Source organism: Somniosus microcephalus, chromosome 12, assembly GCF_052327205.1.
Source record: "Somniosus microcephalus isolate GS21.2 chromosome 12, FLI_Smic_1.0, whole genome shotgun sequence".
Taxonomy (NCBI): domain Eukaryota; kingdom Metazoa; phylum Chordata; class Chondrichthyes; order Squaliformes; family Somniosidae; genus Somniosus; species Somniosus microcephalus.
In genome coordinates, this window is record NC_140998.1 from 79,111,055 (window position 1) to 79,138,479 (window position 27,425).

Below are 27,425 nucleotides of genomic sequence, written 5' to 3' on the forward strand. Positions count from 1 at the left end.
GATTACTTTTTGTGGCCCGCATTGATGGCCTGTCAACTCATACGTTGACAGGCCGCAAGTTCCGGATGCCGAAATCCCGAACTTGCGGTGCATTTCAATGGGAATATGATGGCGTACAGTAAGCCGTCATACACACCGCAATTTCAGGGCCAACGTCAGTATTCTTCTTTTACTTGTGTCCAGCAGGAACTAGGAAGAGAGTGTCTATTATTTCACTCAGAATCCTTACTGGCAACATAGAGGGCCATTAGTCTAGCCTGTATTGTAACCCAGGTCATAAAAGTAAAACAAATGTTTAAATCACTGCATCATCTGGGACACTAGAGTTTCTAATTTTTATTTAACTTTTTTCTATGCGAATCAAAGTAAATAATAGGGGAATGAAATACTTTAAATTTTTGGCACTCTGTATAGTGCACTCCTAAGTTAAATATAGTACAATCATCTATTTCATAGGTCTTCACAGCCACATCAGACAAGATTTTCATCCCATCAACATGTGCCAGATTTGAACCAAGGTCCAAAAGTGAAAGGCCAGCAGTTCTGCAAGTGATTTGTTTTGTTTTAGCATACTGATCATTATGTATCTAATTGTGTGTAGTTATCAATGGTGTTGTGAGGGCCTGGGAGCTTGTCCTCTTTGCTGGGAAGGAGGACACAAAGGGGAGAAATCCACTTTCACTGTTATTCCAATGATTACTTCACAGTTCAAGAGACTGCAAACATGGCTAAAGTGCATTACATATAAAATGAGAACTCACCACAGGGTCAGTTGGGTGAAATATATTGTACAACCGGCCACAGATACTTTTCGGTAGAATGTGATCCTGCTGACCACTATTTTGAGGACGTATGCCACGCAATGCTAGGAAAACAGCTAGAGGGGAACCCATGCAGAAGAAATTTTCAACCTGAAATAAAATGAAATTTTTTTTGGTTTTGACAAATAGTATTTAAAAACAATGGCATAAAAAGCAGAAACATCTCATCTATTAGGGATTCACATCCTGAAAATCATGATCACGATGATCACCAACATTCTGGACTAAAATGAAAATTCAGCTGGTTATTTTTAAACATTGGAAGGGATACCTTATATTTTATTTTATGTATACTCAACATTACTGTGCAACGTTTGTCCAAATCTTAAATTTAAATAATCCCAAGAACCCAAAGCAGTTTTCTTTTTGAACCAGCTATAACAAATGAGTTGCACTGTCCAACAAGTGCAAGGAGCTCATGGACTTTTTGTCACTAAGACGGAGGCCATCCATTCTGCTCCTTCCCCTTGCACATCAAGCCAAACCTTCCCCAAGGCTTCCTCCTACCCTAGCCATGATTATGCATCTTTCTCTAGTTCTCTTAACCCTTGATGGCTGGAATCAGGACTACAACCAGCGTCAGACCAGTAGCTGAAGTATAAACGCACCAGAGGTATTCTGAATGCCATGAATGCCTATGACCAATGTAAAGCTTTAGTGGCAGACGGAGTGAACCTCAAGGATAAAACATTTCAGGTATCGCTGCTGTCTGCAACTGTTATCAGATAGTGTGTAAAATCATCTCCACTGTGTTGTAGCCATCTTGTCTGGTAGATGCATTGTTTGGCTGGTCCTCATTTTTAATTGGCGGATTTTAAAGATTTGTTAAATGCTGCAGTGCCTACCATCTTAATCTGGAGAAGGGAAACATATACACTGCAGATACTTTATCCTTATCTACCACCTTAAACTCAAACTCAGCAGAGCTGAAATTATGATTGAGGGGAAATCATTGCAGGCAGTTTGCTTAACACAAACTATCAAAAAACATACACTGGTATAACACAAAGACATACTGCACCAGTCACCAAAAGTGTAGTATTGTTGAGAGCAATACTGCTAAATTTTCAAGTGAACTTAAATGATGATTTGGTCTATTTTCTTTTGCTAACAAGGGACAGGAGTATAAAGTCCTATCTCAGTGAATTTGAGGGTTACGCAAACTTTAAATCGGAGGTAATGAATCTACTTCTAAACTCACCTTAAATCTCAAAGCAGGTAATCTGAATGGAGCTGAAGCTTTGACTTGAAGTAATTGGTGCTCTAATTTTTTTAATCTGTAAAATGAAATTTAAATATCAATGGATGCCTAGGTAGTAATGTACTGTAAAAATTTATAATTTTTAAAAATAAAATCCGAATTTTATAAAAGCACCTCTGATCTTCAGCTGCATTTTTGTTCTCTGCTGCCAGTTGCTATACCACCAGGAATAGTTACAGTCGGATATTAAAATAAATATATCTGTACCTTTTTCTTAGGAATATCTGACAGTTGGCTAGCAAATACAGTCCAATATTTATATTTAAAAAGTAACACACACACACACACACACACACACACACACACACACACACACACACACACACACACACACACACATACAAACAAACAAACCCACACATCCCTTTCCTAGCCTTCAAGCACCTTCTTGGTAAAATCTAGACTCATAAGAAAATAAGAAATAGGAGCAGGAGTAGGCTATTCGGCGCTTCGAGCCTGCTCCGCCATTCAATAAGATCATGGCTGATCTTCGACCTCAACTCCACCTTCCTGCACTATCCCCATATCCCTCGATTCCCTTAATATCCAAAAATCTATCGATCTCTGTCTTGAATATACTCAACAACTGATAATCCACAGCTTCCAAAGATTGACAACCCTTTGAGTGAAGAAATTTCTCCTCATCTCAGTCCTAACTGGCCAACCCCTTATTCTCAGACTGTGACCCCTGGTTCTAGACTCCCCAGCCAGGGGAAACATCCTCCCAGCATCTACCCTGTCAAGCTCTGTAAGAATGTTATCTGTTTCAATGAGATCACCTCTTAGTCTTCTAAATTCTAGGGAATGTAGGCCTAGTCTCCTCAATCTCTCCTCAAATGACAAGCCCCCCCCATACCAGGAATTAGTCTGGCGAACCTTCATTGCACTCCCTCTAATGCAAGTATATCCTTCGTTAGGTAAGACCAAAACTATATACAGTACTCCAGGTGTGGTCTCACCAAGGCCCTATATAATTGCAGTAAGACTTCTTTACTCTTATACTAGTATTGCAAAAGGCTAACATACCATTTGCTTTCCTAATTGCTTGCTGTACCTGCATGTTAACTTTCAGTGATTTGTGTACAAGGACACCCAGGTCCCTCTGAATACCAACATTTCCCAAGCTCTCACCATTTAAAAAATATTCTGCTTTTCTATTTATCCTACCAAAGTGGATAACATCGCATTTCTCCACATTATAATCCATCTGCCACATTCTTGTCCACTCACTTAACCTGTCTATATCCCTTTGCAGCCTCTTTACAACTTATGTTCCCACCTAGCTTTGTATCGTCAGAAAAAACATTACACTCGGTCCCTTCATCTAAGTCATTGATATAGATTGTAAATAGCTGAAGCCCAAGCACTGATCCTTGCGGCACCCCACTAGTTACAGCCTGCCAACCCAAAAATGACTGTTTTATTCCTACTCTCTGCTTTCTGTCCATTAACTAATCCTCAATCCATGCTAGTATATTACCCCTAATCCCATGAGCCCTAATTTTGTGCAATAACCTCTTGTGTGGCACCTTATAGAATGCTTACTGAAAATCCAAATACACTAGTCACTGGTTTCTCCCTTATCTGCCCTGCTAGATACAACCTCAAAAAACTTTTTCAAACACGATTTCCCTTTCATAAATCCATGTTGACTCTGTCCAATCATATTATGATTTTCTAAGTGCCCTTTTACCACGTCCTTAATAATAGATTCTAGCATTTTCCCTGCTACTGATGTCAGTGATCAGACTCATCGCTGTTGGCTTCCTACCTCTGACTGACATGCTCTGCCACAACATGGTGTGCTTGTATCAACTGCCCGCACAGCAAAGTCATGTTGTCAGGAGAAGAAACTTTGCAGAGCAAGAAAAGTAAAATCAAAGAGCACGTCACTCTGGGTCACTTCAATCACCTTCTAAATGCTGACTCCAGGGCCGTCGAAAAGAAACATCGGAGGTCAGTTGCCAGGAATGGGGTATATGGCAAAGAGACCTAAAGGAGGCAAAGAATTAAAACAAATGGGGGAAGGAGTGGCAATGAGCACCTTTCCCCCCTACAGATAAAGTGCTTCTTTGTGTTACTTATTCTAGATTTGTGACGTAGTACTATCTATTTATTGTAATATATATCCAACTATAACTATTCCAAGTGGCAAAGCAAGTCTCAGGATGAAGCAGGAAGAGGATGAGTTGGGAAAGAGAGGGAGACAAGACGGGGCAAGGGAAATGATGGGAAGCGAAGGTGGAGGAAGGGAGATGAGAATGGAAGAGAAGGAAGGGAGACAAGTATAGGGAAGGAAGGAAGGAGAAAGAGGCTGTAATTCAGGAAGAGTGAAATGCCATGACTAACTTTCTAAGAAAACTTTCTTCACCGTGTGTTTACAGGCCATCCAGAACTTTACAGAACACAATGAGACCATTCAGCTTACAGCATCTATGCTCGCTTTCTGAAAGAACTATCTACTTAGATTCCATGCACTATCCCCATATGCTTTTACATTTTTCTTGTAGAAATATTTATCCATTTCAGTTTAAAAACTTTTATAGATTCGACCTTCACTCCTGCATCTGGTAGGACATTTGGGCCTAGAAATTCACTATAGCCCCGTCTGGGGCGCCAGCCTCGCCAGGGCGCTAAAAGTAGCGCCCCGGAAGCAGTCGCGGCCGCCCGCCGGAAATTCAGTTTGCGCGCCCCAGAGGGAAGCGCGGCGCTACTGGAGGCGCCCCGCATCCCTCTTGGGGCGCTGCAGCTAAATATCGCTGCGCAACGGGCGCGCTGCGGTACTGCAGGCCTTCCTCCCCTTCTTAAAGGGGAGGGGCCTTGTGCAGCGCGGTTGAGGATCGCGAGTGCCGGCAAAAGAGCCCGGCACCGAGGAGAAGTGCCGGGTTCTTGGAACGCAGTCGGCACTCCGCGGGGGGGTAGGGGGCTCAGGAGGCCGGGGACGGCAGCGCTGAGAGGTGCAGGCAGGCGGCCAGCAAAACAAATGGCCGCCCCGTACCTCTCCTTTAATTAGCGCCTCTACCGCCGCAGGTAGGCCCCCCATAACCGGTCGCAAATAGCGCCCGGCGTTAAAGCAGGGGGCGCATCTAAATATCGCGATCGGGGCGCTGCGCACACCGATAACGTCATCGGTAGCAGCGCAGCGCTAACGGCTAGCGCCGCCATTAGCGTCCCGCTGAATTTAGCGGGAGGCGTGGCCAGTGGCTTCCGACCCACTTAGCACCCTCTTAAGGCGCTAATGGGTGGCGCAACCCACTGAATTTCTAGGCCTTGGTGTCCAAACTACCCTGTGTAAAATACTTCTAAACCCCCTCCCCACCATTTCATTATTCTGGTGATCCTCAATTTATGTGCTCTAGTTACCAACTAACTGACCAGTGGAAATAGTTTTCCCACAATGTACCTTATTAATATCCTCTATAATTTTAAACACCTGTATCAGACCTCCTGTTTATCTTTTTGTTTTAATGAGAAGAGCTTCAGTTTCTCTAATCTTTCCTGAAAACTAAAGCCGCTCAACCCTGGTATAATTTTAATAGTAAGTTCTGCACCATCTCCATGGCCGTGACAACTTTCCTAAAGTAACGTACCCAAAACTGGACACAATATTCTAACTTGGCCAATAGGTTACTATCACCTCTTTGCTGCCACTTATAAAACCTCAGATTGCACAAGTTTGCTTTTTGGACAGCTTTATCTACTTGTCCTCCCACTTTTAAATATTTGTGTATCTGAATTCCCAAGTCTCTCCGCTTTTCTAATCCTTTAAAAGTTTTACTGTTTAGTGTACATTTACTCCCTTATTTCCCCCCAAAATTTACCACTGCATAATTCTCTACATTAAATTTCATTCAAATATCTATTTTCCCCAATCGACTAGCCTGTCTACACCCTCCTGAAATCACTTACATGCCTCTTCAGTTATCCATGCTCTCCATTTTTTGGTCTGCAAATTTTGATACCATGTCCCCTATACCAAACACCAGTTCATTTAGATATTGGGAAGAACAACGACATGCAAGCAGTGATCCTGACCAACGGTTCCACCACAGACCCAATTCACATACGAACCGGGGTCAAGCAAGGCTGTGTCATCGCACCAATGCTCTTCTCAATCTTCCTTGCTGCAATGCTCCATCTCACCCTCAGTAAGCTCCCCACTGGAGTGGAGCTAATTTACAGAACAAATGGGAAACTGTTTAACCTCCGTCGCCTCCAGTCCCAATCCAAGATCGTCCCATCCTCTGTCGTCGAATTACAGTATGCAGACGATGCTTGCGTCTGCGCTCACTCGGAGGTCGAACTCCAAACCATCATAAACACCTTCACCGAAGCATACGAGAGCATGGGCCTTACACTAAACATCCGTAAGACAAAGGTCCTCTACCAACCTGCCCCCGCCACACAGTGCTGCCCCCCGATTATCAAAATCCACGACAAGGCCTTGGACAACGTGGACCACTTTCCATACCTCGGGAGCCTACTGTCAACAAGGGCAGACATCGACGATGAAGTTCAACACCGCCTTCAGTGTGCCAGTGCAGCCTTCAGTCGCCTGAGGAAGAGTGTGTTTGAAGACCAGGACCTCGAACCCGGCACTAAGCTCATGGTCTACAGGGCAGCAGTGATACCTGCCCTGCTGTATGCCTCAGAGACATGGACCATGTACAGCAGGCACCTTAAAGCACTGGAGAGGTACCACTTGGCAGGATAGGCGCACCAACATCAGTGTTCTTGCTCAGGCCAACATCCCCAGCATCGAAGCTCTGACCATGCTCAATCAGCTCCGATGGACGGGTCACATTGTCCGCATGCCCGATACGAGACTCCCAAAACAAGCGCTCTACTCGGAGCTCCGGTACGGCAAGAGAGCCCCAGGTGGGCAGAGGAAACGCTTCAAGAACACCCTCAAAGCCTCCTTGAAAAAGTACAACATCCCCACCGACACCTGGGAATCCCTGGCCCAAGACCGCACAAAGTGGAAGAGAAGCATCCGGGAAGGCACCGAACACCTCGAGTCTCTTCGCCGGGAGCAAGCGGAAGCGAAGCGCAAGCAGCGCACGTCAACCCAAGCACCCCACCCACCCGCCCCTTCAACCACCGTCTGCCCCACCTGTGACAGAGACTGCAGGTCCCGCATTGGACTCATCAGCCACCTGCGAGCTCATTTTTAATGTGGAAGCAAGTCATCCTCAGTTCTGAGGGACTGCCTAAGAAGGAAGGATCCCAACACTGGCCCTTGGAGTCAGCACTGCTTACGTTCCTCCAGTCTGAAAAAACATCCATTAACCACTATTCTCTGCTTTCTGTCCTTTAGCCAACTTCCCATCAATGTTGCCACATTCCCTTTAATACTGCAACACCTGAATTTGATCAACAAGCCTTCTATGCAGCATCTAATTAAATGCCTTTTGAAAATTAATACTGCATTTCCTTTATCAAAACAGTTATTTCCTTAAAGAAGTCTATTAAATTTATCATACATCACCTGCCTTTTACAAATTCATGCTGGCTACCCTTAATTAATCCATGTCTTTCTATATGAGTTTTAATTTTATTCCATATTAAGAAGCTGTCCCACTACTGATGTTAAGCTGACTGGTCTATAGTTACCTGGTTTATGGTTACTCCCTTCTTAAATCGAGGCATTACATTGGCAACTCATCAGCCTTCTGGTATAATTTCCATATCCAAGGATATTTGACAGATTCTGGCCAAAGCCTGGTTATTTCCTCTCTGATTTTCTGCAGCATTCCAGTATGCATGCCATCAGGGCCCTGTGCTTTTTCCACTGAGTTCCACAAACTTTTTCAATCCTATTTCCTTAACTATAGTTATTCTATCTAATTTCTCCATCTCCTATTGTATCCTTTCATTCTTCTGTGAAAAACAAGGCAAAGTTCTCATCTAGTATCTCCGCCATTGCTGCACCCTTCATGAAAAGATTTAAAAAAAATCTCTAGTTGGTCTTACCATTTTAGTAACTATTCTTTTAGTTTTATAAAATCCTTTACTATTTCTCTTAATGACACCCACTGCTGGGAGAATGTAGAAGCCAAACCTGTGGCTAAGTGGTAGCACTCTCACCTAAGTCAGAAGGTTGTGGGTTCAAGTCCCACACCAGAGTCTTGAGCATATAATCTAGGCTGACACTCCAATGCAGTACTGAGAGAGTGCTGCATTGTCGGAGGTGCCATCTTTCAGACAAGGCATTAAATTGAAGCCCCGCCTGCCATCTCAGATGGATGCAAAAAATCCCACTTCACTATTCGAGGAAGAGGAAGGGAGTTCTCCTGGCCAACATTTACCCCTCAACCAACACCCAAAAACAGATGATCTGCTCATTTATTTCATTGCTATTTGTGAGAACTTGCTGTGTGCAAATTGGCTGCCGCATTTGCTGCACTACAACAGTGACTATACTTCTAAAATACTTCATTGGTTGTAGAGACCTTTGGGACTTCAAGGTCATGAAAGGAGCTATACAAATGCTTCTTCTTTCTTTCTAACCATTAGAGAAAAATGAAACTCTTCATTCTGCACCTTTTATGTTCGTGCCAATAAAGAAAGGACAGGAAAATGTCAGCAATGATGGCAGATACCAGAGTTGGCAAGATTATCTGAGGAGTTGATCAAGTTTGTCTTTGTATCACATCAGCAGCAGCCTAAGTCACACTAAGGCTGCTTTTTAACTTATTTATTTTATCTGAAAAAAAAAAACCAGGCAATACAGCCTTCAGCTTTACACACTCTAGCTTAAAAGATCAAGGGGGGAAAAACTGGGTATTGCCCATTTTGCGGCGCTAATATCGGCCGGGCGCAAAATTTAGTGCCCGGTGCTAATTATCGCCTCCGACCGCAAAATTCGCCTCTATTTATGATTTAAGCGCTACACACCTCTCTTAAAGCGCTAACGTCGGGGAGCGAGGCGCTACCTCAGAACGATACCGAAGCTCAGGCGATGTTAGTTACCGTGGAAGCCAAACAGACTGGCGCTGTCCAGTTCTTTAAGGGGAGGGGCCATCCTGCTGGCCAGCCACACCCTGCTCATTGCAGCCTTGAATCTCGGCCTGGAGAGACCTCTAAAGCAATTGTGTTGGTGTTGGAAGCACGAATGGATAAGCCCAGGATCAGAGCTCGGCGCTTAGGAACCTCAAAAGTGGTGTTGAGGACCGAAACGCCTTAGGACAGCGTTAAATCTCTCTAGAAGTCTCTCTCCCGCTCAACCTACGTGTAGCAAAAATTCTGCCGACAATAAAAAGCAGGAAGCACATGCCTTTAAATAGCGCTCCCCCAGCCCTTCCCGACTTGAAAACGTCGCCCTCTACCTGTCGTTCCTGGCGGCAGGCGCTAAGGTAGGGGACGCGACTCAATTTCCGGTTCGGGGCACTACCGGGGCGTTACACGCTTGCATGATGTCACGATCTGCGGGCGCAGGAGATTGTGGCGGTATTGTTTAGCGCCAGCGCAAAACGACAAGTCAATTTTGCGAGCAGTGCTAAATTTGCCGCGCTCGGGCACCAAGATGCTAGTGCCCCGTTAGTGCCCCCTGGAGGTGCTAACCAACCGAATTTTTCCCCTAAAATATTTTCTCAGCTCTTCTTGGTCAAATGAAACCAACTGCAGTTAGAAGCCAATAAAAAACAATACAGTGCGGACTTGAGTGGGTGCGGCGGCAGCATAAAGAGAGCTGAGAGGAGACTTAAAACAACAACGAGCGACACCACAGGACAGCAGGCGACGGAGTCTAAATCGAGTGGGAGGCCCAGAGAGAGTACAGACTGGAGCAGTGAGGAGGCAGAGTACCTCCAGCAAAAACAACAACAACAAAAGCAACAACTGCAAAACAGCTAAAGTGACGTCACAACCAGGGAAGGAGCCGATTGGTGAGTAGCTGGTAAGTGTTTCTAGTAAATAGTCTATTAAGCAAAGGCATGGCAGGGCAGCTCAGTCCCGTGGAATACACATCCTGTGCCACGTGGGGACTCCACGACGCTTCCCGTGCCCTGGACAACCACATGAGCAGGAAGTGTCATCAGCTGGAGGAGCTCAAGCTCCGGGTTTTGGAGCTTGAGCAGCAGCTGGCGGCACTGTGGTGCATCCGTGAGGCCGAGAGCTTCGGGATAGCACGTTTCAGGAGGTGGTCACCCCGCAGATAAAGAGTGTGTAGGCAGAACGGGAATGGGTGACCACCAGATAGAAGAGGACCACCAGGCAGGTAGTTCAGGAGTCCCCTGAGTGCATCTCACTCTCCAATGAGTATTCGGTTCTGAGTACTGGTGAGGGTGATGGTTCTTCTGGGGAGTATAGCCTGAGCCAGGTCTGCGGCACCACAGGTGGCTCAGCTGTACGGGGAGCGGGGGGGAGGAAAAAGACTGGGAAAGCAATAGTGGTAGGGGATTCGATAGTTAGGGGAGCAGACAGGCGTTTCTGTGGCCGCAGACGTGACTCCAGAATGGTATGTTGCCTCCCTGGTGCCAGGGTCAAGGATGTCACCGAGTGGCTGCAGAACATTCTGAGGCGGGAGGGTGAACAGCCAGAGGTTGTGGTCCATATCGGTACCAACAGCATAGGTAGAAAGAGGGATGAGGTCCTGCAGGCAGATTTCAGGGAGCTAGGAAAGAGATTATAAAGCAGGACCTCAAAAGATTGCCACGTGCAAGAGAGTATAGAAATAGGAGGATAGAGCAGATGAATGCGTGGCTGGAGAGATGGTGCAGGAGGGAGGGCTTTAGATTCCTGGGGCATTGGGACCAGTTCTGGGGGAGGTGGGACTTGTACAGGCCGGACGGGTTGCACCTCAACAGGGCCGGAACCAATATCCTCGCAGGGAGGTTTGCTAGTGCTGTTGGGGTGGGTTTAAACTCATTTGGCAGGGGGATGGGCACCAGGATGTAACATTAGAAAGGGGAAATAAAGTGCTCAAATGATTGGGAGAGACAGAGAGCACTGAAGTAAGAAATAGTAAGGTATTAGTTGGGGGGGGGGGGGGTCAAACTAAGAGAATACAGGATGGTCTAAGATGAGTTTACAGTGTATGTATGTGAACGCACGAAGCGCAGTAAACAAGGTAAGTGAGCTGTAGGCACAAATAGCCACATGGGAATATGATGTTGTGATAACGGAGACCTGGCTCAAAAAAAGGGCAGGATTGGGTATTAAATATTCCTGGTTATAAAGTGTTCAGGAAAGATAGGGAAGGAAAGCTAGGAGGTGGTGTGGCAGTATTGGTCAAGGAGAGTGTTACAGTGCTGGAGAGGGAGGATGTCCTGGAGGGGTCAAGGACAGAATCTATATGGCTAGAGTTAAGAAATAATGGAGGTGCCATTACACTACTAGGTGTATTCTATAGACCACCAAATAGTGGGAAAGATATGGAGGAGCAAATTTGCAGAGAAATTACAGAGCGGTGCAAGAACTATAGAGTAGTAATAATGGGGGACTTCAACTATCCTAATATAGACTGGGATCATAATAGTGTTAAGGGTAGAGAAGGGGAAGAATTTCTGAAGTGTGTTCAGGAGAACTTTCTTGATCAGTGTGTTTCCTGCCCGACGAGGGAGGAGGCATTGCCGGATCTGGTTCTGGGGAATAAGGTAGGTCAAGTGAAGCAAGTGTCAGTCGGTGAGCATTTAGGGAACAGTGATCATAGTATCATAAGGTTTAGATTAGCTATGGAAAAGGGCAGGCAACAATCTAGAGTAAAAATGTTTAACAAGGGGAAGGCCAATTTCAGTGGGATGAGAATGGATCTGGCCTGGGTAAACTGGAACCAAAGATTGGCAGGCAAAACTGTAATGGAACAATGGGCTGCCTTTAAAGAGGAACTAGTTCAGGTACATTCCCAGGAAAAGGCAGGGCAACTAAAGTCAGGGCTCCCTGGATAACGAAAGAGATAGAGAATATGATGAAGCAGAAAAAGAGCACGTATGACAGATGTCGGGTTGCAAATACATCTGAGAATCAGGCTAAATATAGAAAGGTCAGAGAAGTAAAAAGAAAATAAGCAGGGCAAAGAGAGGGTATGAGAATAGAATGGCAGCCAACATAAAAAGGAATTGAAAAGTCTTCTATATAGGCATATAAATAGTAAAAGGGTAGTAAGAGGGGTGGGACCGATTAGGGAACAAAAAGGAGACCTATGCATGGAGGCAGAGGGTATGGCTGAGGTACTAAACAAGTACTTTGCATCTGTCTTCACCAAGGAAGAGGGATGCTGCCATAGACATAGTAAAGGAGGTGGTAGTGGAGATACTTGGTAGGATAAAAAGGTGGTATTAGAAAGGCTGGCTGTACTTAAAGTAGATAAGTCATTAGGAGCAGAAGGGATGCTGAGGGAATTGAGGGAGGAAATTGCAGAGGTACTGGCCATAATATTCCAATCCTCCTTAGATATGGGGGTGGTGCCAGAGGACTGGAGAATTGCAAATGTTACACCATTGTTCAAAAGGGTGTAAAGATAAACCCAGCAACTACAGGCCAGTCAGTTTGACCTCAGTAGTGGGGATGCTTTTATAAACAATAATCAGAGACAAAATTAACAGTCACTTGGACAAGTGTGGATTAATTAAGGAAAGCCAGCATGGATTTGTTAAAGGCAAATCGTGTTTAACTAATCATCAGTTCTGATGAAGGGTCCCAGACCTGAAACGTTAACTCTGTTCCTCTCTCCACGGATGCTGCCTGGCCTGCTGAGTATTTCCAGCATTTTCTGTTGTTATTTCGTGTTTAACTAACTTGTTTGAGTTCTTTGATGAGGTAACAGAGAGGGTTGATGAGGGTAATGCAGTTGATGTAGTGTACATGGATTTCCAAAAGGCGTTCGACAAAGTGCCACATAATAGACTTGCCAGCAAAGTTGAAGCCCATGCAATAAAAGGGACAGTGGCAGCATGGATACGGAATTGGCTAAGTGATAGGAAACAGAGGGTGGTGGTGAACAGTTGTTTTTCGGACTGGAGGAAGATATACAGTGGTGTTCCCCGGGGGTCAGTTCTAGGACCACTGCTTTTCTTGATATATATTAATGATTTGGACTTGGGTGTACAGGGCACAATTTCAAAATTTGCAGATGACACAAAACTTGGAAGTATAGTGAACAGTGAGGAGGAGAGTGATAGACTTCAAGACAGACAGACAGGCTGGTGAAATGGGTGGACACGTGGCAGATGAAATTTAACGCAGAAAAATGTGAAGTGATACATTTTAGTAGAAAGAATGAGAGGACATATAAACTAAATGGTACAATCCTGAAGGGGGTGCACGAACAGAGACCTGGGGGTATGTGTGCACAAAGCGTTGAAGGTGGCAGGGCACGTTGAGAAAGCAGTTAAAAAGGCTTACGGGATTCTGGGCTTCATGAATAGAGGTATAGAGTACAAAAGTGTGGAAATGATGATGAACCTGTATAAAACACTGGTTCGGCCCCAACTGGAGTACTGTGTCCAATTCTGGGCACCAAACTTTAGGAGGGATATGAAGGCCTTAGAGAGGGGGCAGAAAAGATTTACGAGAATGTTTCCAGGAATGAGAGACTTCAGTTACGTTGATAGACTGGAGAAGCTGGGGTTGTTCTCTTTGGAGCAGAGAAGATCGAGAGGAGATTTGATAGAGGTGTTCAAAATCATGAGGGATCTGGACAGAGTTGATAGAGGGAAACTGTTCCCATTGGCAGAAGGGTCGAGAGCCAGAGGACACAGATTTAAAGTGATTGGCAAAAGAACCAAAGGCGACACAAGGAAAAACTTTTTTAATGCAGCGAGTGGTTAAGATCTGGAATGCACTGCCTGAAAGGGTGGCGGAGGCAGATTCAATCCCGGCTTTCAAAAGGGAGTTGGATAAGTACCTGAAGGAAAGAAATTTGTAGGGCGGGGGGGTGGGACTAGCTGAAGTGCTCTTGCAGAGAGCTGCACGGGCTCAACAGGCCGAATGACCTTCTTTCGTGCTGTAATGATTCTTTGAATAATTTTACATGCATCTGACACAAGTACACGGAGCTCTCAGTCTTCTCTTCCCTCCCACAGTCTAAATTTATGCGCTTTTTGGAAATCTGATCATCTTTACTGCATCCTGACTAAGCAAACATAATAGGAGAGTTTTTTTTCCACATCATCAATGTAATATAAGCCAAAAGTTCAAAATCACCATTGCCAAAAATGATCTGAACTGACTAATCAGTAATATATGTACCTAATTTTGATAAAACCATGGCTAGGCAGCATGATTCTAATTATAAATCCTTACCGTTTTTTAGTCTTGAGAATATCATCCAGAAGCTCACGTTCCTCAAAACTCATGGAATTCTCTGTCATCTCCTCTTCCTCCTGGACCATTTTGTCATAAAATCGCACTGGATACCATCCAGTCATAATATCATAAGTGATGACACAGCCTAGCGAGTGGGCTACTATCGAAACCTTCCCACCATGGATTTCAAAATCTGGGTTCCGAGAACAGAAAAGCGCATATAACCGATTTAGCTCCTGCTGAAGACCTTTCACAATCTGAAGTAAGAAAAATATAAAAGCATATAATGATCTGCCTAGCTTTCACTATAGTATACATAAAGCTGGATTAAAAATACAACCATAGCCACATTATGAATACACATGTAATTGTACACCAATTTGGATAATTCTGAAGAGATATACAACTAGTCAAAGCAATTCCACACGAGACGTAAAAATCAAATCATCCAGCAGTTGAATTTATAATTGAAATTATAACTGGATTCAAAAAAGCAGTGTATAACCATTTCAAAAGATTTTCACAATCCAATAGATTACCAATGCAAGTTTAATTATACACTAGCTAAAAATTTAATTGATACTCAGGGTTACTTTGCCCCAATTAACAGTACTGTAAAATCCACCAGTAGAATTCTAGAAGACTCTATATAAGCTGTTCAATTAAACTATGATCAGTTAGTTACAGGATTCAAAATTGAGACAGAATACCTGCCCTGGTCATCAGTTGCTTAATTGGAATTAATACACCAGTACACATTGTAGTTTACAGCCAGATCTAAATGTGATCAATGGGCAGATTTAAAATCCATCATGGCATTTCTTAATCAGATAATATGATTGCTTGTGTAATGTTTTCTAGCTAGTCTCACTGGCGAGAACGTGTTTTTAATAAGCTACAACCTATAATGATGTTACACTTTGCAAGGGCAGTAGCTTTCCACATTATTGTGTAGAATAATGAAATGGTCAATGTAGCCAATGCTCCCGTCACCACCCTGAGACACAAGAAATGGGGAAAAGAATCATGGTGGCAGGGGATTGCTCTGATTTGAAAGTCTGAATTCTGCATTAAATAAAAGGGCAACTCCTCCAACAAAAATGGTATATTTTATTTAGAACAAAAAGTTGCCACTTGTAATTTTTTTCTTCCCATCTAAACAATTCTTGTCTGATAGGATATCACCTTAAACAGAGATATCAACAGAAAATGCTGGAAATACTCAGCAGGCCAGGCAGCATCCGTGGAGAGAGAAACAGCATTAACGTTTCTGGTCTGGGACCCTCCTTGATCTTACAAGTCTCAAGCTTTTCTTTAATGGGAGGTGCACAAGATGTTAGGATGAACACTTTTCTCCTCCTTCCCACTGCCCCAGCCCTCCAACCAATCTTAAAGGGGTCCCAAAAGATAATTGTGCAAATCTTTTATCTGAATGAACATTGTGGTTCCAAAACAATGTTACAAATCTTACAAAAATTATGGCCTAGGCAAACCAGTAGGAGTTTTGAAGATTAGACATTGTATTAAGTCATTACCATGGACAAAATACAGGAAACTCTCGATTTACCGGCACCTAAACAACTGGAAATCTCGGTTAACCGGCAAAATTCAGGAGTAGGTTCAGTTAAGTTTTTCTTCATATTAGTGGCTGTTCCTGCATCTGTGGCTGTTTAATCGGGGGTTTCTGCACTTGTTGCTAAGCAACAGGGACGTTTGGTCTGTGGCCGGGGTTCCTGCAGCTGTTGCTAAGCAACAGGGAAGCCTGGATTTGTTGCTGCGTATGGAGCTCTCGTACCTTTTAACTATAACTCTCTGTAATCCGGACTTTTTGATAAACCAGCACCACGCTAGTCCCGTCGGTGCCGGATAAAAAAGAGTTTCCTGTAGATGCATTTTACAAGGCAATATTAGAGAGATCTAAATGAATGTGTTACCAGGTGCTACAAGAATCAATGGTTACATCACAGCTGCTGTTGCAAAGTCATGGAGGATTAGAGACCACATAGAAAGCAAATAAAAACCTCACAAATGGGCTTCAGTCCAGCTCCACTCCCATTTACAGTCTAATCCACAAATCCAGCTCCACTCCTATTTACAGTCTAATCCACAAATCCAGCTCCACTCCTATTTACAGTCTAATCCACAAATCCAGCTCCACTCCTATTTACAGTCTAATCCACAAATCCAGCTCCACTCCTATTTACAGTCTAATCCACAAATCCAGCTCCACTCCTATTTACAGTCTAATCCACAAATCCAGCTCCACTCCTATTTACTGTCTAATCCACAAATCCAGCTCAACTCCTATTTACTGTCTAATCCACAAATCCAGCTCAACTCCTATTTACAGTCTAATTCACAAGTCCTAGCTCCACTCACTTCCTTGCACAGGGAATCTCAATTGCGTCCTTCCTTTCCCTCTATGTGCCACATGACCTACTGCAGTTGGCCTCAAATCTACAATAGTACTATCTTAGAACTTTCTGTGAGTCATTATTAGAGTTTTGTTATTATAACAGTATACGAAGGTATTCCAACATTTTATTCAAAAGGTGATTCCCTTACAATTTCCACCCATCTCCCCAGCCTGAACTGGGGAGCAGTTTCCCCTTTAATTTACATTCACTCTGCACGTCACCTTTTCTTACATTGCACAGAAATTATGATAACCCTACATATGCTACAATTGAAATTCCATCAATTTGATGTCAAGATGCTGTTCAAGTGTTTTAATATATTTTAAATACACATAATTTAATTGCTAAATCACAATCATATTTTTATTATGCATTTTTTTTTTTAAAGTTAGGTGTCATCGGCAACATATAGGGGTAGAAATTTGTCTTCGCCAGTAGCATAAAACGGGCAATATCAATGGGCTGCCCGTTACACGCCCCGCCTGATATCTAGTTCCATAGACTTCAATGGAATGGAATATTGGACCATAATAGATGCCTCATGTGATACTGCCTGATTTGTGCTACTGCTTAAGACGAATTTCTACCTGATAGTTCCCTTACCTACAAGAATAAAAAAAAATTAAGGACTAATCTGCCAGAAATGCCTGCAAACAAAAATGCCAGAATTTTCTTCCCAGGTCTGATAAAGAATCACACCAAAAAGTCGCTCTCTCTCAGATGCTGCTTGACCGGACACATCTCCATCATTACCTGCATTCAGCTTTTAAATACATATATATTTTGAATGCTATTAGAAATATACAGATGTACGAAGGAAAAGATAGAATCTTTCAGGCTTCACATTTGAAAAAAAATACACTTCTTCAACCCAATATGAACTCCAGAGGTGCACTTATGAAGCTTCCAACTCGGATCAGTTAACTTTAGAATATGTCTTCACCTTGCACCAAACCAATCCCTACACTGCAATACAAACCTTATTTAAATTCCAGGTCTATATTCTGTATTTTTATAAAATTGGTTGCCGTGTTTCCTACATTACAACAGTGACTACACTCTCAAAAAGCACATCATTGGCTGTAAAGTGCTTTGGGATGTCCTAAGGCCGTGAAAGGCGCTATATAAATGCAAGTCTTTCATTCTTAGGGGTCAACCCTGGGACATTCCTCTTCTATATGGTTCAGCTGCTCACTGTGCTAATTAGAAATGTGCACTGTGCTTGTAGTTCCAGAAGTTGGAATGAGCTTCTGGCTAGGACATGAATAGATTGGCCTTATTGTACAGGAGACCACCGACAGTACTCCAGAGGCAATTATATCAGAGTCATGCAGGGAAGTAGTCCAAACCTCTCTCAGAAGGATGAATATCTTGGTAGCAGATACTTTCGGTGACTGCTTTCACTTGGGTCCTTAAGATTTTTCAAAAAAAAATTAAGTACAAATACAGCTAGAGAATTGTGCCCAATTCTGGGCACCACACTTTAGGAAGGACGTGAAGGCTTTGGAGAGGGTTCAGAAGAGATTTACTAGAATGGTTCCAGGGATGAGGGATTACAGTTATGTGGATAGACAGGAGAAGCTGGGGTTGTTCTCCTTGGAACAGAGAAGGCTAAGAGGAGATTTGATAGAGGTGTTTAAAATCATGAAGGGTTTAGATAGAGTAAAGAAAGAGAAACTGTTTCCAATGGCTGAACAGTCGATAACCAGAGGGCACAGATTTAAGCTGATTGGCAAAAGAACCAGAGGTGACGTGAGGAAAAACTTTTTTTACGCAACGAGTGGTTAGGATTTGGAATGCACTGCCTGATGGGGTGGTGGATACAGATTCAATAGTAGCTTTCAAAAGGGAATTGGATAAATACTTGGAGGAGAAAAAAACAGCAGGGATATGGGGAAATTGCTGGGGCATGGGACTACCTGATTGCTCTTTGAAAGAGCCGGCGCAGATTCAATGGATCGAATGGCCTCCTTCTGTGCTGTACTATTCTATCTTTACCTATATACAGCTTCATTATTTACTGAACTTAATGAGAAAAGGTCTGCTGTAGGATTGTGGAACCTTGAACTTGAAGTGCAAAAGGAATTTTATTTCTTGTGCTTCTAACATATCTATCCAGTTTCAACTGCAGCTGTTTATTCTCCCTTATTGAACGGATACTTACAAGCCCTTAAAATCAAGGCCAAGACATTTCCTAACGCAAATTCCAGAACTTACTGCTCTAGTCCCAACCACCCTGCCAGTATCTGACTTAAATAGTCTTGTATGATGCTTGCCTTAGTCCTGGTTGAAACTCACACCACAATACCTTTTAACTTGGTTTTATATCATCTTTCAAATTTGTTTACTGGCTTAATTTAACACAGGCGCTTGTTATGTACTTGCACTTAAGTTGTGCAATCACTGCTATTGTGCTATGTATGCATGTACTGCAATGTTCTTCTCCCTTATTTCTCTTTATTTGTGTTTTTCCCAATGTTCCTGCTCGGAATGTTGCAGCTTTTGTAGTGTTATTAAAATATTCCACAAGGACAAAAACGACCAGATAAAAACAAGTTACAAGGTAAACAATTAAGATAGCAACAGGAAGGCCATACATCATCCAACTGTTGACTTTCAAGCATCAAATTGACACCTTTATTTTGCCACACTAACTGAGACCTCAGAATTTGTATGCTGTTTACAACAGCTCAAATCATTCAAAGCATCGCAACCTGACAAACAGCTAATAATCAAACAAGGATATATGTAACCTACTAGATATACAGCAAAATATAACTGAAGTGGCATTCTACATCCCCTAGTCATATTAGCAGTGATGCATACTTGCTCAAAGATTAGAATACACATGTTCTTTGTGAAAACTAATCAAATGTAGTGCTGTACTCAAAATATTAATACAAGACCTTACATTATGGTTTAAAGAATAAACTGTTATTGTTACGCCCACTTAAAACTATTTAATGTGCTTCAATATTTATGACAAGACCACAAACGGACTTACCTCATCCCTGTAAAGGGGGCTAGTGTAGTACATGATGTCCATAGCACTGCTGTTTAACATGTCTCGAAGACCACGTACTTTATCTGGGGTAATAGATTCAACAGTATCTAGAAATATAAAAGTTTTAAAAAAGGTCCATTTTCATTAATTCAGCAAGACAACATTTGAAAAAACGTCTGTGACATGAATCTTGTCATTCATGTGGAAATGACTTATGTAATAATACTGGGTGGCCTGCTGGTGGCGCTGTCCAGGGAGAGTATAAATACTCGGGCATGGGCCCAGCTTGCTCAGGACATTCTTTAACAGGAACTAGTGAAGGACACAACTAGATCTCCATGTTGAAAAACAGTTGATTAAAGCCTTGTTTAATATTCATACCAAGTGCCTAGTAGTTTTCTTACGTCAGTCTGCATGGACATTCTATGTGAACATTGATTCCACAGATATAAGGCAACATGTTCGAGTGCTGTCCCCCAGGCAGGGACTTGTACTGTGTGTGGTACCACTGACAGCCTCCAGTACTTGCCCAAGTGGTTATTCTTCATGTGTGATGGGAGTCTATTTGAATGTTTGTGGGGGCGGGAAGAGGAGTATCACAATGAAACCCAGTCTTGTTCTCATCTGACATCGACACACAACTCATTTTCCAGCACACTTCCAGATAGCAATCGGGAGCAGAGCTTGGACTGTATTTTCCCCTTCACTTGCCCAGAGGTTTTAATGCAAGTTCTAGATCCCCCAACGTCACCTCAGCTTAGATCAGCTAACTCAGCACAAATGTGGGACTGCTCTTTCCTGGTATGTGTAGCTCAGTATCACAGCAGTAATTACCCACACTGCTACAAGAGGAGCTATACTATTCCCTTTCAAGATGACAGTTCCCCCCTTTAAACCACTTTTTTTTGTAGGTTCGAGCAAGTATGTAGTCAACAACTATAGTAAAATACTTTGGTTAAACTTTAACAAATCATTTTTAATGATGAAAAATTATGATTTTTAGTCACACAAAAGAACATTCACGTTTGTTAGTACTAAAATAGAAAGCTTCTTCATTTACACTATTATTCAAAGACACAGTCACAATGACAATTCAAATGGCAGCCACTATTTCTCACTGCTTGAAGAGTTCTTTTTGGGCTAAACAATAGTATTGCTGGTAATATCAAAATACATGGGAAACAAGGTCCACAAGCCAAGAAAGTTATCACTGTCTTCTTAGGCATCAGCCATGGTGCAGTGATAGCACTCGCGCCTCTGAGTCAGAAGGCTGTAGGTTCAAACCCCACTCCAGAGACTTGAGCATGTAATCCAGGCTGACACTCAGTGCAGTACTATGGGAGTGATGCACTGTCACAGGTGCCGTCTTTCGGATGAGGCATTAAACACAGAGTTACCGTCTGCTCTCTCAGGTTGGACGTAGAAGATCCCATGGCACTATTTTAAAGAGCAGTGGAGTTCGCCTGGTGTCCTGGCTGACATTTATCCCTCAACTCACATCTAAAACAGATGATCTGGTCGTTTATCTCATTTCGGTTTGTGTGCAAATTGGCTGGCACATTTTCTACATTATACCAGTGACTACACTTCAAAAGTACTTTATTAGCTGTAAATCACTTTGGGAAGTGAAAGGCACTATATAAATGCAAGTCTTTGTTTCACTTGAAATGATTCTTCCCTTGACTTAGATTTGTGTGGATATTCACAAGTTGAAAAATGTTCTAAATACAAGGGCAGGCTACAGTGTAGCTGTCTTAGCATCTTACTCCTGTCCGAGCCAAGAATTGAAAATGAAGCATTTAATCATTGCCAACTGGTCTCCTGAAGTGGTGCTCATGGTCATTAAAAAAAAGTGCGCTTTTCACTATCTTCTTGTAACTGTCTCTCTGTCCATCTCTCCGTCTAATTCTTTGCTTCTCCTTTTCCATCTGTTTCTCCCTTTCCATCTTCTGCTCTGTCTCCCTCTTTTTCTCCCTACATGGTTGAGACACTTTCCCCTGTTGTTGGTATCTGTCTCCCAGTCCTTCTCTCCATTCTTCTGTAAAGCTGTCCTTCCCTCTGACGCCTCTCTATGCCTTCCACTCTTTGTATCCGTCATATTGTTTGCATCTGTGTGTCTGTCAGAGTGGATGCCTGTCATACAATCCCTTCTTCATTTATTAAAAAAAGGTTTTTGAATATTTGCTTCTTTCTTTCTGAATTTTTCCTCCTTTGATTCTCACGCTTTTCCAGCAAATCTTCTAATATTCAAATTCTACTTCTTGGTGAGTTTTATTTCAAGTTGGCTTCTTCTGAGCTAGAACCAGAAATTTACAAGCACCTGCCAATCTGCTAACTTCCCTCACCAACAGAAACTGACTTGTAATTGAGCCAAGGATATGCCTATTTACAATTAGACTTTGTGACCTTAAAGTGGCAGGCCAAGTTAGGCACAGCTACACTGTAGCAGCAGAATATATTGTACATTACAGGATCTAATGCTCATATGGTTATAAAATAGCAAAACAGTCATAACACTCTTGATTTGGGGGACCGGGGTGTTGGTGGAAGGGAGGAAGGAATGAAATCATTGTATGCAAAGTGTTTTGTGATCTCTCTCAGATCAGTTAAGGTGCTATATTATAAATATATAAAAGGGGTAGATTTTGCCGAACCTGTCGGGAAGAAGGCGGGACTTCCCCTTTCGGGTTTTTGACCCGCCTACTTCGACGTCCGGCCAATCCATGCGATTTTCCCTTGATTGACCTTGTTGAGCCCGCCCAGCGGGCTCAGCAGGCCAATTAAGGGCCACCCGGCAACAGGTGATGTCACAGACTGCAATTTCATCAGTCAAGAGTTCTTGACAGATGAAATATCAGTGTCTCACAGCTGTTTGAAGCTGTGAAACACTGACACTCTGAGTTCTGACATGAGTCATTCTGCACAGACTCCGTTAGAACTCTTACCGGCACTCAAAGCTGCAGGCTGTCACTTTTGACAGATCGCAGCCGTTCAGCTTTAAGTGCCGGCTGAGTGATGGGCTCCCGACGGCTACAGGAAGAAAGGCTGTTAAGGTAAGTACAGGTAAGTAAAAGTTCTTTACACACTTTAGACACACCAAACACACTTACCTTTGCACTCATGCACCCATCACTCACCTGAGCGCCGACATCGCAACCCCTCCAACTCCTTCAACCCGACGGCCCGCTGCTCCAACCTGGCGTGGTTTGGAGCCGTCAGGAAACCCACACGAAACCCCTCAAAATAGGGATTAGGCTAAAAACTGCCTGTTAACAGGCAGTTAATTGGCACTAATCCCTTCCCGCCTGGTTTCGGCAGGTCCCAGTGCAGGGCGGGTACCCGCCGCCCCTGAAACTTACGTGGGGCGGGGTTTTGGGCGGGATGGTGTCGGGACCCCCGAATTCGGGATTTCCCCCCCCCCCCCACACGCCTGAAACCCCGCCTGCCCGAAAATCTAGCCCAAAGTCTCTCTTTTTTATTTTTAGCTTTCTATTAATTATTTTTAGTGATTTGTTTCTTTTACCTCACATAGCCTGATCCTGGTCCACTCATCCTCTTTCCTATGCCTGACTCAAATTTCATCTACTCTCATCTTATCTCCTATCGGAGTACAACTGTGCACTGAAATCCCAACTCCTCCGCCATGCCAGACTCAACCCATATCTCTGCAAAGTGTCTGTTTTACTGTGAACAATGCCACTGGAGATGCACTACACTGTTATTTAAATTTACTGTGCTTAAAACTTTGCAGAGATATGGGTTGAATCTGGCATGGCAGAGGAGTTGGAATTTCAGTGCACAGTTGTACTCAGATAGGAGATAAGATGAGATTAGATTAGATGAAATTGAGTTTGGCATAAGAAAGAGGATGAGTGGACTAGCGCCTAGCTGTGTGAGTTAAAAGAAACAAATCACTAAAAATTAATAGAAAGCTGAAAATAAAAATATACATACTTTATTATATTTATATAGCACCTTAACAGATCAGAGAAAGATCACAAAACACTTCACATGCAATGATTTCAATTCCCTCCCCCCCACCAAAAGAGTGCTGTGACGGTTTTGCTCGTCATTTTGTGCACACCAACATCCCCCAAACACCAATAGTATGACTAGCCAATTGGTCTGTTTTGGTAATGTTGTTCGAGAGAGGAATATAAGCTAGAACAAAAGAACTCCCTGGTTCTCTTTAAATAGTGCCAAATGATCGTTAATGACCACCTGAAACCTAGGCAGCCACAGACAGGACCATGATTCCACGCTAATCCCTCTATTCTACACTTGTTCTGTCATTTGAAAACTTAGAAAACTGGCAGGTGCTTGTAAATTTCTCTATTTTCTTGTAAATTCACTAATAATATTAAGAGTAGATTTATGTTTCAGTACTACCCACTTTGACGAGGTACTAGAGTATGTGATAAGATTATACACAAATTCCAGTTCAACCCAGAGCCACAAGAAGCCATTATCCAAATGGTACCCCTGTTTACATTTAATTACCCCCATCCAGGCAGAGCTTCGATCTCCACTCCACAGGCAGAAACTCAACATATTCCAAATTTGTGGCATAAGGAAAGTGCTTTTCTTCAACTTTCCTTGCAGCTTCTCGCATCCTACCAAGTAGAACAGAAATAATATTATGTGAGGGAGAAATACGTGTTAGGAATAAAGCAAACAGGTCATGCTGCCATTACAGTTTTAACTTTGATTTATTTTTAGCCTTTGGCATGTTTGAGAAACAAAAATAAACTGAAGTGTATGGCATTCAACTTCATTGTTTCATCGCTAGTGTAAACATTCACAAAGTGAACTACACAGAGTAGTTGTGCACTGTATTTGAAATGATATGTTTCAATTGGTTACTAATACAAGTCTGCAAAAATTTTATTGAAGTTCCTTCAGGGTGACTATGGTAAAAAGGGATTTTTGCCTGTTTTTTTTAAATATCAAAAACTTGTATAATCTTGTTGCTAGAAACATCATTAGGTTCTGCACCATGCAGAAAATACACATTATATTACGGAAGACAAAGGTTAAATAATATGTTTTGGGGCGGTGGACCCAGAAACAAAGACACTGTCGCATACTAGACATTCAGTTCCAGTCCTCTCGGAAAGATCAGGTGGAGGAAATAAATAGCCCTGCCATTGTCAAAGATTGCCTACATTGTTCCTCAGAAGCACTGTGAGAATCTTGCTGCTTGAGGTGCCATTCTATTCAGTTTGAGACCAGCATAGCACAGACTGTCAAACTACGAGAACCCTGCATTTTCTACTAAAACATTTCAAGCAACTTGCGAGTGGCTGCTGATCTGGGGTAACCAAGATAAGTGCAGCCATCTTTTGCCTTTTTGTAGTATACAGAAACAAGGAGGTCAGAATGCATTTCTATGAAAAGCCTGTTTCAGTCTCAAAGCCAACAACTAGAGAATTGTGGGTTTTTAAAGTCTGTGCCAGTTAGCGAGTACATTAAGCTAGATCGAGTTTTCAATAAGTAAACTTTTGTTTAAAGTTTATGTTTAGTGAAATAGCAAGTGTTGTGTTATGTATCCAGGATAGAGAAATATACATCTTACTGTGTCATACTCCTTACTGTTAACTCTTATCTGTCTCAGGAAAATAAAACCACTTGCTGGTCAAAAGTTGGCATCTCGATTTGTAAGCGAGTGTATATCCAGTTCACCTTCTCAAGGTGTCATAATAAAGTAACCATGGTGTGGAGATGCCGGAGTTGGACTGGGGTGGACAAATGTAAGAAGTCACACAACACCAGGTTATAGTCCAACAGCTTTATTTGAAATCACAAGCTTTCGGAGCGCTGCTCCTTCTTCAGGTGAAGTGGAGAAATGCATAAAGACACAGCTTATATAGTCAGAGAATCATGTCAGATGTTTACAGGTAACCTTTCCAACTGCCATTTATCACACCTCGGCAGAGAGATAATCACAGCAGTCAAAGGTGTGAATGGTGTCCAAACAGGTCAGTCAGGGAAACATTACATCAAAGAACAATGAGGCGGGGTCACAAGGGGTCAAATATTGCAGATGCTGGGGTCTGTATGAAAAACAAAAAAAGACAAAAAACATTTTTTTGGCTGGAAATCACAGCAGGTCCGGCCGCATCTGTGTAGAGAGAACAAGCCAATGTCAACTCGAGTCTGGATGACCCTGCGTCAGGTGGGGTTACATGTAGCGTGACATGAACCCAAGATCTCGGTTGAGGCCGTCCTCATGGGTGCGGAACTTGGCTATCAGTTTCTGCTCGACGATTTTGCGTTGTCGTGTGTCTCGAAGGCCACCTTGGAGAATGCTTACTCGAAGATCGGAGGCTGAATGTCCTTGATTGCTGAAGTGTTCCCCGACTGGGAGGGAACACTCCTGCCTGGTGATTGTTGCGCGGTGTCCGTTCATCCGTTGTCGCAGTGTCTGCATGGTCTCGCCGATGTACCATGCTCCGGGGCATCCTTTCCTGCAACGTATGAGGTAGACAACGTTGGCCGAGTCACATGAGTATGTACCATGTACCTGGTGGGTGGTGTCCTCACGTGTGATGATGGTATCTGTGTTGATGATCTGGCATGTCTTGCAGAGGTTGCTGTGGCAGGGTTGTGTGGTGTCGTGGTCGCTGTTCTCCTGAAAGCTGGGTAATTTGCTGCGAACGATGGTCTGTTTGAGGTTAGGCGGCTGTTTGAAAGCGAGTAGTGGAGGCGTGGGGATGGCCTTAGCGAGGTGTTCGTCGTCATCGATGACATGTTGAAGGCTGCGAAGAACATGGCGTAGTTTCTCCGCTCCGGGGAAGTACTGGACGACGAAGGGTACTCTGTTGGTTGTGTCCCGTGTTTGTCTTCTGAGGAGGTCTATGCGATTTTTCGCTGTGGCCCGTCGGAACTGTCGATCGACGAGTCGAGCGTCATATCCCGTTCTTACAAGGGCGTCTTTCAGTGTCTGTAGGTGTCCATCGCGTTCCTCCTCGTCTGAGCAGATCCTGTGTATTCGCAGGGCTTGTCCATAGGGGATGGCTTCTTTAACGTGGTTAGGGTGGAAGCTGGAGAAGTGAAGCATCGTGAGGTTGTCCGTGGGCTTGCGGTAGAGTGAAGTGCTGAGGCGTCCGTCTTTGATGGAGATTCGTGTGTCCAGGAATGAGACTGATTCTGAGGAGTAGTCCATGGTGAGTTTGATGGTGGGATGGAACTTGTTGATGTTATCGTGTAGTCTTTTCAGTGATTCTTCGCCGTGGGTCCATAGGAAGAAAATGTCGTCGATGTATCTGGTGTATAGCGTTGGTTGGAGATCCTGTGCAGCGAAGAAGTCTTGCTCGAACTTGTGCATGAAGATGTTTGCGTATTGGGGTGCGAATTTGGTCCCCATGGCTGTTCCGTGTGTTTGGGTAAAGAACTGGTTGTCGAAGGTGAAGACATTGTGGTCAAGGATGAAGCGGATGAGTTGTAGGATGGCGTCTGGAGATTGGCTGTTGTTGGTGTTGAGTACTGAGGCTGTCGCAGCGGTGCCGTCATCGCGGGGGATACTGGTGTAGAGTGCCGAGACGTCCATCGTGGCGAGGAGTGTTCCTGGTTCAACTGGTCCGTGGGTGCTGAGCTTCTGTAAGAAGTCTGTAGTGTCGCGACAGAAGCTGGGGGTTCCCTGTACGATGGGTTTCAGGATGCCCTCGACATATCCA

General features: G+C 43.4%; 1 protein-coding gene across 1 annotated transcript in view; it reads right to left on the minus strand.

Moving 5' to 3' along the window:
• The window catches only part of ddhd1b (DDHD domain containing 1b), a 112,038-nt gene that overhangs the window by 17,083 nt on the left and 67,530 nt on the right, over positions 1 to 27,425 (minus strand). The window contains exons 6-10 of the mRNA XM_086003202.1: positions 24,250 to 24,362; positions 19,750 to 19,856; positions 14,326 to 14,585; positions 2,023 to 2,098; positions 762 to 911 (exon numbers count right to left, since the gene is read on the minus strand). Coding sequence (XP_085859328.1) covers positions 762 to 911; positions 2,023 to 2,098; positions 14,326 to 14,585; positions 19,750 to 19,856; positions 24,250 to 24,362 — 706 coding nt within the window. The remainder of the gene's footprint in view (positions 1 to 761; positions 912 to 2,022; positions 2,099 to 14,325; positions 14,586 to 19,749; positions 19,857 to 24,249; positions 24,363 to 27,425) is intronic.